The 18,554-nt window shown below is 43.5% G+C and overlaps 1 protein-coding gene across 2 annotated transcripts in view; it reads right to left on the minus strand.

Moving 5' to 3' along the window:
- The window catches only part of MICU1 (mitochondrial calcium uptake 1), a gene marked incomplete at both ends in the record, with an annotated part of 79,715 nt that overhangs the window by 10,102 nt on the left and 51,059 nt on the right, over window positions 1-18,554 (minus strand). For both annotated transcript variants that reach the window (XM_079535318.1, XM_079535317.1), the window contains 3 exons: window positions 2,450-2,587; window positions 12,038-12,235; window positions 16,558-16,640. In XM_079535318.1, the coding sequence (XP_079391444.1) occupies window positions 2,450-2,587; window positions 12,038-12,235; window positions 16,558-16,640 (419 nt within the window). The remainder of the gene's footprint in view (window positions 1-2,449; window positions 2,588-12,037; window positions 12,236-16,557; window positions 16,641-18,554) is intronic.

The raw sequence follows: 18,554 nt of genomic DNA on the forward strand, positions 1-18,554 counted from the left end.
AAATGTTGTGCTGCATTTGTCTTGTACAAGCACAGGCTTTGAGCATGCTGGTGATTAGAAGGTTTATCTGCTCCTGTGTAAAGAAGCTGCCACTCCTTGCATTCTTTACTTCTCCCTAAATCAATGTGTATCTTGTTAATAGAGGGGCTGTCTCATTTTAGGATTTGGTTGCTTCATCTCCCCCAGCCTAAAGAATTATAGGATTTCTAGCAATTCTGTTTCTTGAAAACATTTCTTTCTTCCCCTTAGAAGTTACTGGAATGAATAGAGACTTGCTCAGAATCTGTCTGTTACCTACAAATAGAAACGCAATCTGGCTGCCTTCGGGATGAGGAATAAGATGAAAACAAAAGTTCTTTCTCTGTCACAGATGTCAGGTTTCTGATTGACACATGGAAGGAAAGGAACATCTGCTGTAAGAAGCCTTCCAAGAATAACTCCCTCTGACTCATTTCTCATACACCTGGCTACTGTGCCACATACATATACAATCACAGCAGAGAATCAGCAGTTTGAGAGTGTAACAATTGAGCGGATATTTTCTATTCCGCAGACATCAGAGCCACTCAGTCACAAAGTATTTGTCCCCAAGAAATCAAATAATTCCTGTTAAAACTCAAGGGGAGCAGAAGTACTAGAGGAGTAAAACCCACAGTGTCTCACTCAAAAATCCAATAAATGGACTCAAAACTGCACCCTCGGAAACACTGATAGTCTTATTAAAGCTAGCGACCAACAGCTTAGGAAGTGAGATTTTCATGTATTGACAGGCAATTTCTTCCTACTTTTAGGCATTGTTTACTGTGACAAACAACGTATCCCAAAAGCACCCGAACTCAGACCTCCCTAAGAGTTACAACAGATGACATGTTTCTGAACTGGATTGCTGATGAAGTTCCAGTTGAGTGAGGCACTTCAGGGATGCCCAAATGTGCTGAGCCTCTGCGCTGTGTCGGGAGAGATGAAAACTCACTTGACATTGCTTGCTCGGCTCCCAAAGGAATGCTCCCAAGGAGCACCACCTGGGGTGGAATAATACATGAGCTATGCTGAGGTTCATGGATGCTGCAGGCTTGCTATTTCTGACCAGTATAACATCAAGAGTTTTGATTATGAAGATTATGTCTTCAGTGAACGTTAATTTTTGAGATGAGAAAACTCATTTGTGGCTGAAAGTCCTGGTTCACACCTTCCACATTCACAGCTGTATACAGAAGGGTTCCCGGCTAAATCAGAGGTTTCACCTGGCTGCAGCACTGTCAGTGGGAAAAGTCCCAATAACCTAACGCTGACAAGAGCTTGCTCTCAGGGTATATCAACAGACACCTACTGGTGTTTTTGCCTTGCTGCTTCAGTGTGCCCAAACTCTCCTTTGTAGTCCCAACACCAGCAGAAAAGACAGGAGAAAAAGTCATTGATGCAGCGTCGTATGGACTGAGGATTCCTGAACATTGCAGGAGTTCAGGACAGTTTTATTTACAGCCCCCCACATAAGACAGTGTTGGCTGGAGTCTGTCCTTTTCTGTTGCCCTACAACACATTCTGCATCTAGAACTTCCTAGAAATAAACATCAGATCTGATTTTGTGAGCAAGTTGTATTAAGAGTCAGGCCAACCCAATGTGCAAAGGACTTCCATCCATTCTCATTTTGGTTAGTTGTATGTTTATAACCTAGTTCAAAAAAAAAATCCACCTTTACTGAAGTAGACATGAAATTCTGATACTGAAGTATTGCAGCATACCATACTTATTTTATCTGATGAAACATGTCCTTTTAAGTATGCATATTTTATTCCAAGGTCTCTTACTAGATTAACTGGTGCAGAATGTGCAGCCTTATTCCTCTCTAAAGCATAAGTAATTCAAATCATTTTTCACATAAGTTCATAACTAAATAATAAACTGCCCAACCAGAGCAGTTAATTAAACCAAGGTCAAGCCAGTAATTATGTGCACATCTTCAGCATTTATTCTGGCTTCAGATCCAGAGTGCTGCTTCCTAAACATAAGCTTTGTAAACTGTCAGTAGAGAGAAGCCTACACCCTGATCAGGACACGATTACTGCACTCCCACTTCCTGCATCTCACTGCTCCTGGGGAGAATTCATCATCTGCAAAGTCAGCATGCCTCTCCAGACTGCTTTTCTCTGGATGACAGGGATGGCTCGTTACAGAAGGATAGAGCTTTGCATGTCAACCAATTGCTTAGGAAAGTCATTTCCTGTCCTCAGCCCTTCACAAGGGCATGAAATCTTCAGGGCTTACATTCATCTCTGCCACAAAGCATCACTCAGCCATGCACAGTTCAGACAAATCAGTGGAAGAGGCCATCAGTGCATTTTCCCCTATAAGGGTACCCACAGAACCCCACTCAGCAGCTCATCTCTCAGCAGGGTGCGAGATGGTTGCCTGCTCCTCTGCCCCCTCAGATTCTCAAATTTGACTGACCTCCCCATCTTGGAAGCGTTTCTTGAGCTGCTTCAGCATGACAGTGAGCTTCTTGGACTGCACCCCGCTGTAGGCCAGCAGCATGCTGCCAAACTGCCGCTCTGTGATCCGCCCATCCACTGGGTCGTGCCGCTCAAACTGCAGGGAAAAAAGATGACAAAAAACAAGGGTGTAAAAAAAAAAAAAAAAAAAGTATAGTAACACCAAATGAACATCATAGCAGACATGCTTAGAGAAGAAATCCCCGCACAGTTGATTAGTTGCTTCTCCAGGACTGTTTCCATCAGAATCAATACTTCTTTGCACAGGCAACTTCTTGAGAAATTTTCACACCTAGTCCTCCCATCTTATTTCAGTTATAAGTTTCATCTTATTGGAAGCTATTTGTAGAACTGAACTTGAAAAAAGCAGGATGATTATTTTAACCTGAAACTAAGCTTGTGCCCACAGGTCTCCAAAGGAGCGAGACAAGAAAAAATACTGAGGTGCACTTTGCATGGCCTTCCAGCTTCGACAAACACCTGAATAACTGTGTTGCAGCAGCTTCTTCCCACTTGCTCAAAAGACTCCAGTTTCATGCATCTCAGCATTCAGAATCCCCTATTTGCTTTCCATAAAATATACGGGAAAATGTACAACTGATTACAAGCCCGACGATGACATTGAACAACAGAATTAATTTTTGAACTCTCATGGAACAACTCATTTATCTCAAGAGTAACACTAATTTGACATAACATGGCTGTGTTAACCATTCCTGCCTCAATCGCTTTTATGTGCTTAATTACACAGCTAGCACAAAGCCAGCAAGGCACCCAGCTGAGATAAAGGTGGGAGTGGGGGATGAAAGGCAGCAGCTCTGCCCGTGATCTCGAATTGACTCTGAAGAGGTGCATTTCTCAGGAAAGTCTTGATTCAGCTTCCAGAGGAGCAGCAGCACTGTATCTAGCTCTGCATTGAGAGGTGACAGTGTGGCTCCCAGGTGGGGAAACAGAAACATTTAACCAAAACACAGATGCCTCCAGTCAATAGTTGGCAGCCAGGTACTATGTGCGCTCACACAGTGGCATGCATTGCAGGGACAGCCAAGGAGGGGAGTGACAAACACCAGTGTTACAGAGCAGCTGCTGTCTGCTGGGTTACAGTCTCAAGTACAATCACAACTGAGCTCAAAAAAAAAAAAAAAAAAACACAAACCAAACCCCCACCCTTTCACCAAGCAGCAACATAGCAAAGGGTGAGGGAAGTTCAAAACTTGCCTCCAGCTGGTGTCAGATACATTTAAGTTAATTGTGGGAGGAATGAGCAGAGAACATTGTGTACAGAAGACAAAAATTTCAGTGAGAAGAAAAAAGGAAGTTTAAGCAAATACACAAAAATTGGTTTTAAAATAAGCCTTGATGCTTTGCAGAAAAACAGAGGATGAGTGCAACAGGGGCTGCCGAGATCCCCATTTCCACCTCTAGGCTTCACAGGTGCCAGCATTCCTGGATCAAAGCTCCATGCTCCTAGAAGTCACCAACAAAACACATTTCCTGAGATCGTAATTTTTTTTTTTCCTGATATGCTGCCAGGGGTGTTTCTTCATCAAACGCACAAAGCTTAGCTTCAAATGATTTGTGAGAATCTTGTTTTCAGCATCTAAAAAACACACACTCGGCTGCAGCGGCCCCTTCCAGCTACATGCCAGGATGCAGGCATGTGTCTTCTCCTACATGATTAACAGCATATTTCCAGTTATAAATCGAGACTTCAGAGCCACTGGCTCACTCTGGCAGGCAGCAGGCACAGCGAAGGCACCCTCAGTTATTCGTTGGACAAGCTCTTGGAGAGCCCAGTGCTGCTGGACAGCTTCCAGCCACCACCACTTGGTGCCAGCAGTGGATTCTGCATGTGCACAACAGTAAGGCTGCAAGACTTAGAGGTACAGTACTCTCCAGTGTCACCTGAGGTGCTGTGGAAATTAGCCTAAAATATATTAGGCAATATTGGTAGTCATTAGAAGGCGGTGGAATATGCAGGACAGTTGAATGTGCTCCCCAAAGAGGAGAAAGGCAGAAGAAATGGGTACAGCCAGAAGTCACCGGAGCAGATGTCCCAGTGCCAATCTGGAGCAGCCTGATCCATGCAGTCAGCCCATGTCCATACCAGCCATTAAAGAGACTACCTATAAGCTGAAAAACTGCATTTAAAATACCCTTTTTTCCCCCCTACACCAAAAAATTAGGCGTGAAAAACACCTCCGTGTTTCTCTAAGAGAAGCTTCTTATATCTCTAATCATTAATGTTAAACATAGCTTTCAGTCTGAATAACTCAGACTACCCTCTTTTGCTTCGATGCATGCAAGAAACACTTCATCAAGTGAGGAAAGCAGAAGGCAAATAAAAAGAGATTGTTTTCTCTGCTTCCGCATCCCCTTAATTGCAGAACTCCTCACTGAAAGGCAATGCAAGAATTCACCACAGAATGACAGACCTGTAATCACTCTGCTCCCAGACTTCACTGCTTGTTTTGACTATCCCACTCTACCTGCTCCCAGGGGAAATCAACTGCCAGCCCCTGAAAAGCACCCAGCCTGAGCCACTTCAGAGACAACACCATAAAAAGCATCTTTGTTCAGGAAAATGCTGGGACTTCTTGTACACAGAAGTTAATTTCCTCTCATCCTCCTCCTGCTGCCACCAGCTGCAGCACTCATGGCTGGGTAATGAGGCAGCTCCAAGGCTACAAGCCAGCTGGTGTAGGCAGCAGGACCTGCTCTGGGTCCTCCCGTACACAGGAAGTGGACATGGCCAATGCCACCAGAACTCAAGCCATCTGTCTCACAAATGAGGAGTTCTCAGTTCTGACGAAGAATGGGGAAAAGCAGGAGTGAGTATGAAGCTAAGAGCTTAAGGCACAGCAGCATCACATCTCTAGGAGCTGCTTGCAGATTCTGGGTTCTGCAGGTCTCAGGGCAGGGCTGCTTTGCTGCTTCCTGCCCTGCTTCAATACTGCTTTCAGCCACAACACTGCAGTGATTTGGAAAGAAAACTTCAAGATTATATTATTGGTGCCTTTTTAAATCTTACTCCGAGAACACCTAAAATCCTAGTGCTGAAACCCTGGCTCCTGAGCAACTATGAGTGCCAGGAATTGCTTCAAAGCAAGAAGCAGTGATCTGGCCACCAGACCTAAGTGTGCAAAGCAGCACCATGTCTGCACTGCCTGAGGGGAGTGCTGGAAAGCCAGGACAGCCAGGGACAGCTGAGCACCACCTGCAGACAAAGTTCAGGGAATGTTGCCATTTGGTTTTTAAACCAAAGCCAAATACACATCACCCAAATCAGCAAGAACCTCAGATGTGCTGATGAAAACATAGCTCTGACTTTCTTCAACACCTCCCAAGCTGTTTGCACACCAAATTCAAGCCCATAAAGACCCACTAAATTAAAAACAAAAATAAAAACAGACTCCTGAAAGCAGTGCATAGCTTGAGTCAACGTGAGCCAAGGCTGATTCTACTCAGTGCTGTAACTCAAAGGAAGTACATGCACACTTTGCACTGGCTTCTCTTTATTTCTGTGTTACCACTACCTGCCATCATTTGCAGTATGCTCCCGTGGAAGCAGGAGGCCTCACAGAGAACCAAGTGAGCAGCAGGCAACCAAGAAATTACTAACAACAGAAACTGTATTATTTCTTAGCCTTTGCCTTCATTATAAAACTCCAAGGCAATGTCAGTTTTCCAGAATTCCATGAAAAACAGAGCCCCCACATTTCTTTAACAAAATCAGCCTTCACATACTGCAACATAAAATGTGGTTTACAAAGAAGTCTCCTCTCTCTTCAGCTGCACAGACCATCTTCTGCAGCCTCAACGTGGCCACAGCCCGATGCCAAAGCACAAACTGAGTCCTGGTTTGCTGCCAGAGACCCCCTCATGTCAAACAGCCAGGAGTGTCCCACGCATCACCACCTTGGGCAGAGAATTCTGCACATCCATGGAAATTAAAATAGTGCTGGCTGCAGAACAGCTCTCAAGCAAACACAGCACCCCTCAAATCTACTTAGAGGCCATGCTTGTGGAAATCAGAGCTGAAAAATGGTATAGATAGTGAATTCCTGATAGTTTTTAGTTTTGGAAAACACCACAGGGCTTTGAACTCCCAGCTCCAACAGGCACAGGAGTCTTCTGCTTGGTATTACTTTTCTCAGCAATGCTTCCAGCAGCCCCAGACACTCAGTTCGTGGTGGGACTTGAACATCTCTATTGCACTGCCTTACCCTGTGACAATATAATTACAGCATCCTGAGCCACACGGGTTTGCTGAGAGCTGCTGCATGACTGCGCTGGTCTGTAAACCAGGGACGATTATGAAACGTGGTCACATCGCACAGCTTTAACAGGGAGATTAAGCACAAAGCACAGCATCTGTGCAGTGCAGGAGTCAGCATTTTCAAGTTATTGTTTTTTTCTTACTTCTCAGAACTCTCCTAAACCTTCTACACTTTGATGCAGATATCTCTGAAAGGTGAACAAACTGCAGCCAGGCAGCCCAGCAGCGTAACGCCTATCCTCTTACACATGTTCCTATCCAGCTGCATTTTAGCAAGCTGTTAAATTGCTAGGAAGGCTTCTTCTAGAAAAACAAACAGTGCATAGAGTCCCTAAAATCTCAAAGCAAGCACCTAAGAAAGAAATGTACACATGCTTCTTATTACCCATTGAGATAGCAAGAAAAAATCTACAAGGGCTTTTGGGTGGAGAGAAGAGAACAGAGGATAATTTTTGAACTTTTAATGTTGGTTAGACAAGCATCAATAACAGAAATAATGCTAATTCTGTCAGTTTTAAGAATACTTGAGAAAGGTGACCTGTTTAGAAAGGCAGCAAACTGTGTGTAATAAGGAGCCAAAGGGATCTGGGAAATAATGATTTGTGGGGTAATATTCAGATTCACAATCTCTGACTCTTTAAAATAGTATTTGCTCAAAGCTTTATTGGACAGGCTGTAATGCATTATTTATCTGCAAACTGCTGAAGCACTGGTTCTGTTTACTGCTCTAAAGAAGCACACTGCCAGGATCTTGTCAAGTTGCATATACAACTCTGACAGAGAAGAAAAGCACTGTTCATCTTCCTAAAACCCAGCAACCTCATCTGTCCAGAAAAAAAGAACAGTCTGGGAGGAAGCTGTAATGCTTGAAAGGGCACCAAATTAATGCCAGAAGAGAAAGCATGGCAAAAGTTTCTAAATACTTTTTAGTTGGAAAATCAGAGGTCTCCAAACAGTCACATTTGAGCTGTTCCGGACACCACCCTTGCACACCAGGCTGTCCAGGAAAGTCATTCCAGAGCTAGATAACACACACAGAAACAAATAACTGTTCTTAACATTCAGATGTGGCACTGGGGGACACGGTGCAGAGGACAGGTAAGCCACTTTCACAAAGGAAAAATCTTTTGAATGGTTTTCCTCCCTTAGCTCTCCGAAAGCAGCTTACATGAATACGTAGCAGCAAGGTTAAAAATGTGCATGTCACCAGCAGTAAAATCCCTGCAGAACAAGTGCTTTTAGATGCTTTTGACATTTCTTTGGCCTTGGCACAGAACCACTGCCTGCAAGGGGAAAAATTAATTCCAACCACCAGCAACTTGTTACGCTTTAATGAGCAATTAAAAGAGGTTACATAAAGATGGCTGTACCTTACCTTCATCCTCATGAATCAAAATAACTTCCTGCCAGCTCTGAAAGGATCTGCATTTTGAAATTTCAAGTGTTGAGGGAATGAAATGAGAAAAATGTAAAGGAGAGGAATCTGTAATACTCATGTCTGATGAATTAGAGAGAAGCATTCACTTGACTGCCAGAGGCAGAGTCAGATGAAAAAGAGCACCCGGCTCCTGCTCTGCTAGCCAAGAGCCCAACTACCACTGCTGCTCTCTGCCCTGACTACATCACTGTCACTTGTGGCCTTGGCAACACTCCTGGTACCCAGACATGAGGAGCAGAGGAGCTCCTCCATCCCACGTGCCCACTGAATAAGGAAAATGCAAAGTTCAGAAATGTAATGAGCTCCTGATCTCTCTGCAGCAAAGTCCATTCGCTGGTTGCACGTAACCACGCCATCAGTCCGGAAATCCCAATAAAAGTCTCTGTGGAATCAATGCATGCAGTTTTATTGCAACAGGAGTACAAGTCTTTCACTGCCTGCTAGAGTTCATACTGTTTCTGCTTGGCCTTGGAGCTCAATTTACCAAGAGAAAATAAGTTAACTGCACTTTAAATCAGTTTAGCAGAGAAGAGGGAGTGAAAAGGGTAAAGCAGCTGCTCAGACCACCTCACATCACACGTAACAGCACAAAGTCAGAATTTTCAAGATGAACAGTGACACACGGCACCTCAGCTGTATTTTCAGAATCCTGTTTTTCATCTTACAGTCCCAGAGCTGGTTGGATACCACAGGCATGTACCTCATTGGTGGCAATAAGAGAGCTGGGGAAACATAACAAAACTAAGTATGGAGATTGAATCACTGCTCTTAGCAGGTTTGGGGTGGCATTTCAGAGAGCAGAGAGGTGACACAGATGTGGAAAGCAAAGGGCTAACACTTTCCTATATCTACCTACAGAATCCCAGAAAAATGTAGGCTGGAAGAGACACAGGCTGGCTGGGTCTCTCAGTCCAAGAGGACCAAGGAGACTGGAAGATTTGGAACAGATACTATCAAGCAGAAATAGCGGAAATGTCAAGAACTATCCATCTTCCTAACTCACAGAACTCACTCAAAACAGCACTACTTGAGACAAATCTGGACATTAAAAAGTATTACTTTTCGGAAAGGGTGGTCAGGCACTGGAATGGACTGCCCAGGGAGGTGGTGGAGTCACCGACCCTGGGGGTGTTCAAGGAAAGGCTGGATGTTGTGTTGAGGGACATGGTTTAGTGGGAGCTATTGGGAATAGGTGAACGGTTGGACTGGATGATCTTTTAGGTCTTTTCCAACCTTGGTGATTCTATGATTCGATGAAATACTGCATATGGGACATACTGGCTGCAGAGCCTGAACTGCCTTTTTACTCCAAACTTATCACCCTTTGTGAAACTGATAGGAAAAAAGGGAGCTCTTCCAAAGATGCTAATACAACAGAACATGAAGAAAAAAAAGCCAAATATTTGTTTAGGGTCCCACCCTGTTGCTGGGTTGGTCTCCAAGGCACCTGGTCTAAGGCATGCAGCCTTAGCTAATCCATATCAACATGCAACACAGAAAGGATTCCAGCTCCGCTCACACCTCTAGGCACCAGTTCTAGAAGGCAGAGCTGGCACTGATACCTGTCATGGAGGAAGCAGCAGCACTTTGCATGCACTTTCTGCTCTGGAAGACAATAGGGAAAAGCAGTGAGATATCAGGGAAACCACTGAAGCAGCCAAACTACAAAAAGTTATAACAAGTCATTAAAAGCTTCTCTTTGCCCTCTGGCTGTGGTTACATTTCTCATCTTTTCCCTCATAGCTGAGCTGATTGCTGAGTTCTCATGAAGTGATGGAAAATGTACTTTCATCAAAACAATAAGCAAAAGGGAAGAAAGTCACTACAGTTACTTAAACACGCTGTCAGCATTTCACCCAAACAGAATAGGAAATGTCTGGGGCTTTGTCTGACCTAATCTTCCTCAGAAAGTTTCTGCATGAATATTTTGGTAAGCAGAAAAAAAAAAAAAAAAAAAATCAACAAAACCAGTAAGAAGAAAATGGGTTCAGGTGGTCAGAAACCATTCTACCTCCACAGCCAGAAGAAGAAACTGACCCTCTTGTATATTAACTGCAGATATGCCTGGATCTGTCTTATCACATTTTAAGAGGCTGTGTTCATTAGAGCACTCCTTAGAAAAGGAACGACGTGAACCCACTAGGCATTGCGTGGAAAGCCCTTCACCGTGAATAAAACCATCAAACGTGAAACAAGGAGAGAAGGTTTGAGATAATGTCAGAGAAGATAAAAGCATTGGAGGAGAGGCCACGTTATGTAACGCTGAGGACAGAAATAGGTCTGCATTGCCTAAATCAGTGAGAATGACAAACAGAAAAATCAGATGCTTTAATATCCTGAATTCAGGAAAAAAAACCCCACAGGTCTGGCAGAACAAAATCAGCACTGCACAGGTCAAATTTTCAGCTGAAATCATAAAAAGCATAGATCATAAAAATCATAGAAATCACACAGCATGGACTGTGTTCAAGGCTGCATACTCATTAACATACCTAGACATCAGTACCTTGTGCTGTGCACAGTTAACTTGTTAGAAAGGCATCTAACATTCATCAGAAAGATGCACAACTGACTGACAACACTGAGAACTAAATCAGTACTTCACTGTTGCAGGAGGAAAAGAACAAGTATGAAGAAGCTAAAAAAAAATTCCTATTGCCTCTTAATGAGCAACGTGAGAACCCACAGACGAACAACTCAACTCCAGCACTGGGTTAGAGAAAATAGTTCAGTGCCTGATCACTGCCAAACACTGGAGAGAAAGTGGCAGTGGGAAACCAGACCAGAATAGCAAGCAAGGACAGAGAGATTTCTAGACCTCTTCCCTTCAAGTTTTATCTTTGGTTTAACCTTAAAAATTATTTCATTGATTTTCAGTTTGTAGAGGAACTGAAGAATCAACACTTTCCAGTCCACTGAGAACATTTTTCCACCACCACTCTATTCCCCCTATGAATGCACAGCCCTGCCGCCAGCTTTAATGAACATTTAAATGAAGTTAAATGTCCAACTAGCTGGACAATTGCCCTCTTCAAGGCTTTAGTCCTTGAGTCAGTTCCTTACATTTGTAAAACTGAAATAAAAGGGGGAATCAATTCAGGCTCAGTTCACAGAGAACGATTTGATAGCAGCCTATTAAAAAGCTGTGCTAGCTGAATCACACAGCCTGAGCACGTGGACATTTGTGCATCAGACAGAAACACCAGCAATCTCTGAACACTACCTTAACATGGTTGTGAGAGGATCTTCCTGAGCACAAAATCCTCACTTGTGATTCAAAGAAGAACCTGGCTTTGCTCAAGGCAACTCAAACCTTCAGGCTTTTTCCAGTGAAAGACAATGCATTAAATGAATCAGTTCCACTTGGGAACAGAGACAGACACCAAGAAATCTGCTGTTGCTGTTCCTGTATTCACATTACTTAATGCTGTTCCTGTATTCACATTACTTAAAAGAACCAAATGTTGAAGGTTGATACTTGAAGTCAAGTTATGTGACCAGGAGGAGTCTGGGAGATGCTGTTAACTCATAGTAATGGAAAAATAAGGATGCATTCAGGACACATTGAATGACAGAAGATTCAGAACAGACAGACATTTCTTATTCAATCCTGGGTTAATGTACACTATAACAGAGGTCACCTAGCAGAGAACATGTATTTAGAAGATTCAAAGAAGGCTTGAATGCTTACGCAGCAGAAACGTTCAGAGTAGTGAAGCAAAGAAGGAATGAGCACAGATGAAGAGCTTTGGGAAGACTACAACCCCCGCTCCTTCAGGGCACAGTTTGCTCAGGAATGAGACAAACCTGCCTTGGTAAGGTAGCCTTACCTCCAGCTTCAGAATATCGTGCTGCAGTTTGCGCTGGAAGTCAAGGAAGTGGGAGATTGTCAGCTTCCCCTTCAGATCTGCCCCAAAGAAGTATGTTGTCAGTGCTGAGTTGAAGCCAGTCTTCAGGGTGTTCCCAGTCGTGGACCGGTCTCTGTGGCGCATGCCCATGCTGGTTTGGGAGCGAATGATGCTCTGAACCTAAAAAAACAAGAGGGAGCATGCTAGAACAAAAACCACCAGGCGGAATTGTAAATCCTGGTTAGCCAGCACGAGGTCCACTTTGCTCACATCATGTTTCCTTCCCCCTGTATACAAAACAAGTTCAGTTGTTGTTGGTTTTTTAAATGCTCAAGGGCTCTCTGCTGCAGTTTTAAGCTCCTCCATCACTAGAGCAGGCTGAGCCACAGAGACGTCCTGTCCAACACAGAGTAAAGGGTTCTTCAGATTGTATCGACCCAAACAGGCCTCCAGCACAGCAACACACTGCAAAATATCTGTGTTATCAGCAGACATATCTGCCCCAACACAGCCAAATGTGAAATCATGCACTGTAACAGCAATATCTTGCAAAACCCCTGTTCTGGGAGCCATAGCAAACCACTCAGCATAGATGTCCTGGTCAAGATCAGCAGTCAAGAGGCTAAGTAAATCACTCAGAAAGCAAGACGACAAGGATATGGGAGCAGCCATGGACACCAATATACCAACACTGTAAACATCCTCCTGCTCCTGAGCTGTCTGGAAGGCCCACACAGCTCAAGCAGGTGGTACAACACAGGGCAAGGACACCCAGGATGAGTTCACCAGCCCCAACATACAGCAAAACATCAAGCTGAAGGATGTGACAGCTGCAAAAACAAACAAACAAACAAACAAAAAGCCCTCAAGAACTCATTATTCTAAGGAGGATTATTCTCCATGTGACAGCCAACTTCTTCCACTGTATGGCCCAGCCCCAGTGGGAGCAGAGGGAGAAGCTCCAAGGGGCTTTCTGGAGCTCCAACAAGACCCATGACTTTGTCCTCAGCCTCGTCCTACCAGCACATGTTGGAAGGAATGAAAAGCAAAGGCAGCAGCTGCACAGGGCTACAGCTGTCAAAAGGATGCTGAAACCTTGTTATGGCAGTATACAGGATGTTACATTTTCTTGTTACAGTCCCAAAGGAGATGCTCTGGAGAATGTTGTGTATCCTTCCCAAGCTGACTGCAAGGAACATCTGAAGTCACAGGTCAAAACAAAGAAACAAGGGTGGTTTTTTTGTTTGTTTGTTTTGTTTGTTTGTTTGAGTATGCACTGTGATGTGAGGAAAGAGGTGCCCTCTGGTTTGTAATGCTGCTCTGGTACGTAAATAGCAGCTCCTCCTTTTGCTTTGTGCTCCACTTCAACTGTGAGCTCTGCACGCACATTCCAGGCAAATATTTAAAAACTGTCTGAAGCAATGCAGTTTATGACCAGCAGGGAAACCTGCCCCTTCTGCAAAGCAAACGCTCACCACACTGCAGGCTGAGTGACAGCGCACCTTCTGAGTGTGATTCAGACAGCATCTCACAGTTGCAGCCAGACCCGTGCCCCTCTTTCCCTCCCATCCATAGCAAATACCAGACAGTCTAAACATCCATCTGTGGGCACCGGAGCCAGAACAATTGGCCTGGTCCCTATTTTGGGTAATTCTGATAGCCAGAAGCGCAGGCACCCGCCGTACATTCTCCAGCCCAGCCAGCACTGTCCTCCCCCGCACCTCATCGATCGCAGTTCTGCACAGACACTTCACTGCTGTGTTTTTTGTTTTTTAAACACATTTCAGCCCAAGTGTTTGATCTGTTTCATCTTTTGTACCACGCAAGAGGAAAAAATAATAAAAACAATCAATGAAAACAGTTAAAAGCAATGATTTGAAGAGAAACTCAAAGTAACGCTGCCTGCATGTTAAATACTTTTCATCCAACATTTTAATTAAAAATAGAAGTGCAGCCCACCAATTTCTGGTTTATATACCAGAGGATGAAAAGGTAAAAATGACAGTGATGCAGGCAGCAAGCAATTCAGTGCTCACACTGAGCATACGCATCAACACAAAGACGACCTGTGGCTGTTCCTTGAGGCACAAGAAATTAATACCTTCCTGTTAGGCACTGGAGCCTCTAACTCACACATCAGCTGCATTACTGAGTGACTGTTTTCCTTGACGAATACTCCAGGTTTCCAGATGTTAATGACAAGACAGACCTGTTTTTGATTCTCTCCAAATGGAGCATGAAATCCATGCCCATAGTCAACAGGAAGGCAGGACACTGAGCCAAACCACTTCCTTCCCTTTGCCCCAAAACTGCATTGCTCTACCTCTAGCATACGCTCCCCAGGAATGGGGCACTTGGAGCTGCTCCTGCCAGGCCCAGCTCACAGCACAGATCTTCAAACCCCACCATCCTTTGTGCTCTTACCGAGGCCTTACCACAAGGAGTGAAGAAAAAAGTGTTTATTTTATAAATGATTACATCTGCATTTATACACACACAAAAAGAGGACGTGCCTCGCACCGAAGCGATGTGTTTACCTTGTGTTTGCCAAGTGCTGCAAATTGGTTACAGCGTTATCTGCCCAGAGCAGATGGCAGCAATTTGATTTCACTGAGCGCTCGAGTCAAAAAGCTTGTGTTCTCAGACACTTCTCCTTGTTTTGATATTGCCACGTTCTTCTCACTTTCTAAAACAGCTCCTGCATCCTTTGACTCAAAGGCTCTGGAAAGATCAGTCTTCACCAATACATCCTGATGCTAAACAGTAATTTTATTCCTTTATATAGATGCAGTGACGCACGTAACAAGCTTAACAAAAATATGTTCTCCTTCCCAGGGATTTTTGTATGGCTTAACACACAGATAACTTCCTGATGATTTGAGATAATTTAATTCTACCAGATGATTGGAGATTATTTAAATCTATTTTGTACTTTCATTTTCCAAGCACTTCCAAAATAGGCATCCTGAGGAAACATTGCTTCTTTCTTTACCCACGGAACAAAAAAGCCAAGCGTGACACCTGTGCTAATGCTTTGGCTTCGCTGCAATTTTAGCAAGCAGTTAACTATTTTCCACCTTCCTTAAATTCAATTATCTGTGCATCGACCTCACTTTAGAACATTAGTAACTACTGCAAAGTACCTTTTTGAATTGTTGAATATTACTGGATGCCTGTGGTGCAGTACTATTACATTCATTTACTTCTCAAACATACAAGGAAGAACAGTATTCTCGACTATGAAAAATTCTTCATTTCCTATTTAAGCTAAATCAGTTAGGAAGGCAGTGCTACACAGCACAACAACACGGACAGTGCTGTGAATTCAAATTTGCACTCAAAGGCAACTCCCAAATTTATGTCACACACCACTCCTTCAAGATGTGTCACATTGGAAATAAAGCACACTGCTGCTATTGCAGTCCAAATCTTGCACCTAAAACCACAACTAATCAGATAAATTGCACAGCTCTGGAGCAAACTGATAATATCACAGCCATAGGAAATAATTTAAGGAGGATGGCAGCAGAAGATTGGAAGCGATGGGGTACGTTTAACAGATCTGCTTGGCTACTTGCTCTTTCCATTTACAGCTAACCACGACCTCTCACAGACTTGTCTGTAGTTAACCACTCATTCAACCAACCCTGTGAGTAAGAATTTGTAAGTAAATAAGTAAAAGTAAAGGCAGGTTATTTTTTCTGACCATAGAGTCTCCTCCTTTGCTTAAATGCAACATCTTCCAGTTGCCCACTGAACACTCAGCCCCAAGAAATGTGGAATAAGAGACAGTGTCTGAGGCCCCATGGATATCTGCCAGATGAGATAACAGACAGTGATGCAACATTCCAAATCTTGGTGAGGGAAAAGCTGAGTCCTGCTACAGCTGGAGAGGTCAGACTGTTTCCCCACTGACCGCCCAGGTCTTCACTTCAATCTGTTCTTGCTGCTGCAGTATCACAAGTCACACCATATATGAAGGTACCATTTGCATCATACACACAGGCTAAGCTCTTCAAAAAGTCAGCCTGCAAACTCTCTGCTAATGAAACTTTGCAGGAAGCAAAGGAAAACTAATGGAAACACCCCCTCAATAAATATTTTTATGTTTACATTGAAATGAACTGGCAAATTCCTCTTAGAAGCAGATTAGTTCTTGCTATTATGTGAAGACAAAAGTAATAAATTCAGTAAAAGCCACAGGAGAAAGTAAAATCAAAATCCTCTAACATGAGCAGCAGACACTTTACAAGTGACACTTTGCAATGATACCTTTGGGACAAAATCGTTGGAAACAAGTTTAAAGTTATTCTGGCTCAATGAAAAATTATATCTTTTTTTAATAAAAAAAGAGCAGAAATCAAGTCACAAAAGCAGAGCACAGGAGGAAAAGATGTAAGGTAGCAGTAACCACAAAATATAAATCACAATAACATCCTGGAGAAGTGCTGCTGGTACAATTAAGACATAGCAGCACTGAGTCAACCCGCCATCCAACTCACCTGCTCAAACTCTTCCATGTCCACTTCACCATCGCCGTTCAGGTCAAACATCTTGAAGGCAATTTCAAAATTCCTTTGGGGAGCTACATGGAAGAAACATAAAAGTTAAAGAAAATACGCAAGTTCAAAACAAGGCAGGAGTCACAAGCTCAGAATGATGCCATCTGAAAGTAGATTTCTACAATGCTTTTTTTAAAGGAGAAAACGCAGCTCTCAGGAGCCTTCACAAGTGTCACAGTGCTGCTTTTAACAGTAGTCTAGATACAGAGATTGGGGGGAAAAAAACGTTTCTTGAAAAAAATAAAAGTGTTCCTTTAATAGATGGAAAAGGCAAGAAAGCAAAACATCATCTCATATCTGTAATGAGCAATCAAAAGCAAACGACACCACAGCAGGAACTGAAGCCTGTTGGGCATGGTGTAATACACACTCGGCCAGTTGATGTCCCTGTGCAGCAGCTGCTGGTACGGAGCTGGACAGGGCTCTGGGTAATTCTCTTCCAGACTCAAGCTCCTGTCGCTGTGCAAATTTAAACAAATCATTACCAACCCTGTTTCAGTACAGATATAACACAGATCAGACATGAGCTGGAGATCACCAGCTGGAACCCAAATGAGACTGTGGCACCCTATTTTTCATTGCACTTCATCTATGTTGTTAGGCTTTATCTAGCCAGAATTGCGTGAATGCATCAAGCTGACAAGCTAGCTTCATAGCAACCTATTACAGCAAAATTGCACTGCTATTGTGCATCCTAAGGAATTCCAGTAGATTTCCATTCCCAGTTCTGCAACCCATCAACATTTGAGTTACAAAAGTGCCATAATTTTTTCCCCCAAATTAAGCCGACGTAGGAGAGTGCATATTGTTCCACTACATTCAAATATATGCCACCTACACGGATTTTGGTGTTCACTAGGATTTGCAGGGAATCCACCAGGCTCTAACTAGTGCTCAAGTTACCTTAAGCAACGCAGTTCAGCCCTCTGTTCTGAAGGGCGTTCTTCCCCCCAGAGCTGGCAGCAGGATGCAGGTCACCAGTGAGGCTCAGCCCCCTTCAGCCTCATCCATTTTTAATCAACTTGAATATTTCTTGCAACACTCAAAAAATAAGAAGAGTTTCAGCAGCCATCTCTATGCTAGCAGGGACAGGGGCACAAAGAGGAATCATTCAGAGAAATTAACACAGAATTAACTGAATTGGATTTGTGCATTGGTTTACAGCTTAAATTTAAGGCCAGAAGACTTTTACATTGTATTTCCCCTTGCTATGATAAACTGCAGCACTTTATGGATTCAGCAAACATGTTAATGAGGTTGGGTTTCCAATCACTTTGAGACTTACCGAGATGTACAACACCATTAAACCCGACAACAGAAATGGCCTGTTGCCCCCCACAAGAAATATACACCACATACAGGTCTGCAGTTATCTCTGGGTTTCCAATTTCCCCACACTACACAAGCCATTACCTGGGCTTTAAATCACAAACACTGAAACACCCTACATGAGGGATGTCCCCTGCAACCATGTCAATATCCAGCAGCACACTGTCTGATATTTCCCCTTCCCTGTGCCACTCTGAAGCAGAAGAGATGCCTCCATCCTATCTCATTCATCCTGCCCAGGTGGGGAGACCCATGGACGGGTCAACCCTAACTACAAACCCCCCCAGTAATGCAATGTCATGATGGGATTTACACTAATTCCTCATTTCCTCGAAGAGTGACGATATTAAGAACCTTCCAGCTGCTCTACTAATAATGCATCCATTTCATTCATTGTAATTACAAGTTCCACATGAAAACCTGCAGGCATTTCTTTTCATTAACCCAAAATCTAGTGCTGCACTGCAAGTCATTTGCTCTGTGAGGAAATATGGAAACACAAAATGAATCCAGTAACAAGATGCTAGCAGAAGAGTAGTTTACTTACAGGTCTCTTCCTCCCATTTTCCCTGCCACAGTACAATAATTCATAAGCTGAGATTGCCAGA

The sequence above is a fragment of the Tetrao urogallus genome (genome assembly GCF_951394365.1).
Source record: "Tetrao urogallus genome assembly, chromosome: 5".
NCBI classification, from domain to species: domain Eukaryota; kingdom Metazoa; phylum Chordata; class Aves; order Galliformes; family Phasianidae; genus Tetrao; species Tetrao urogallus.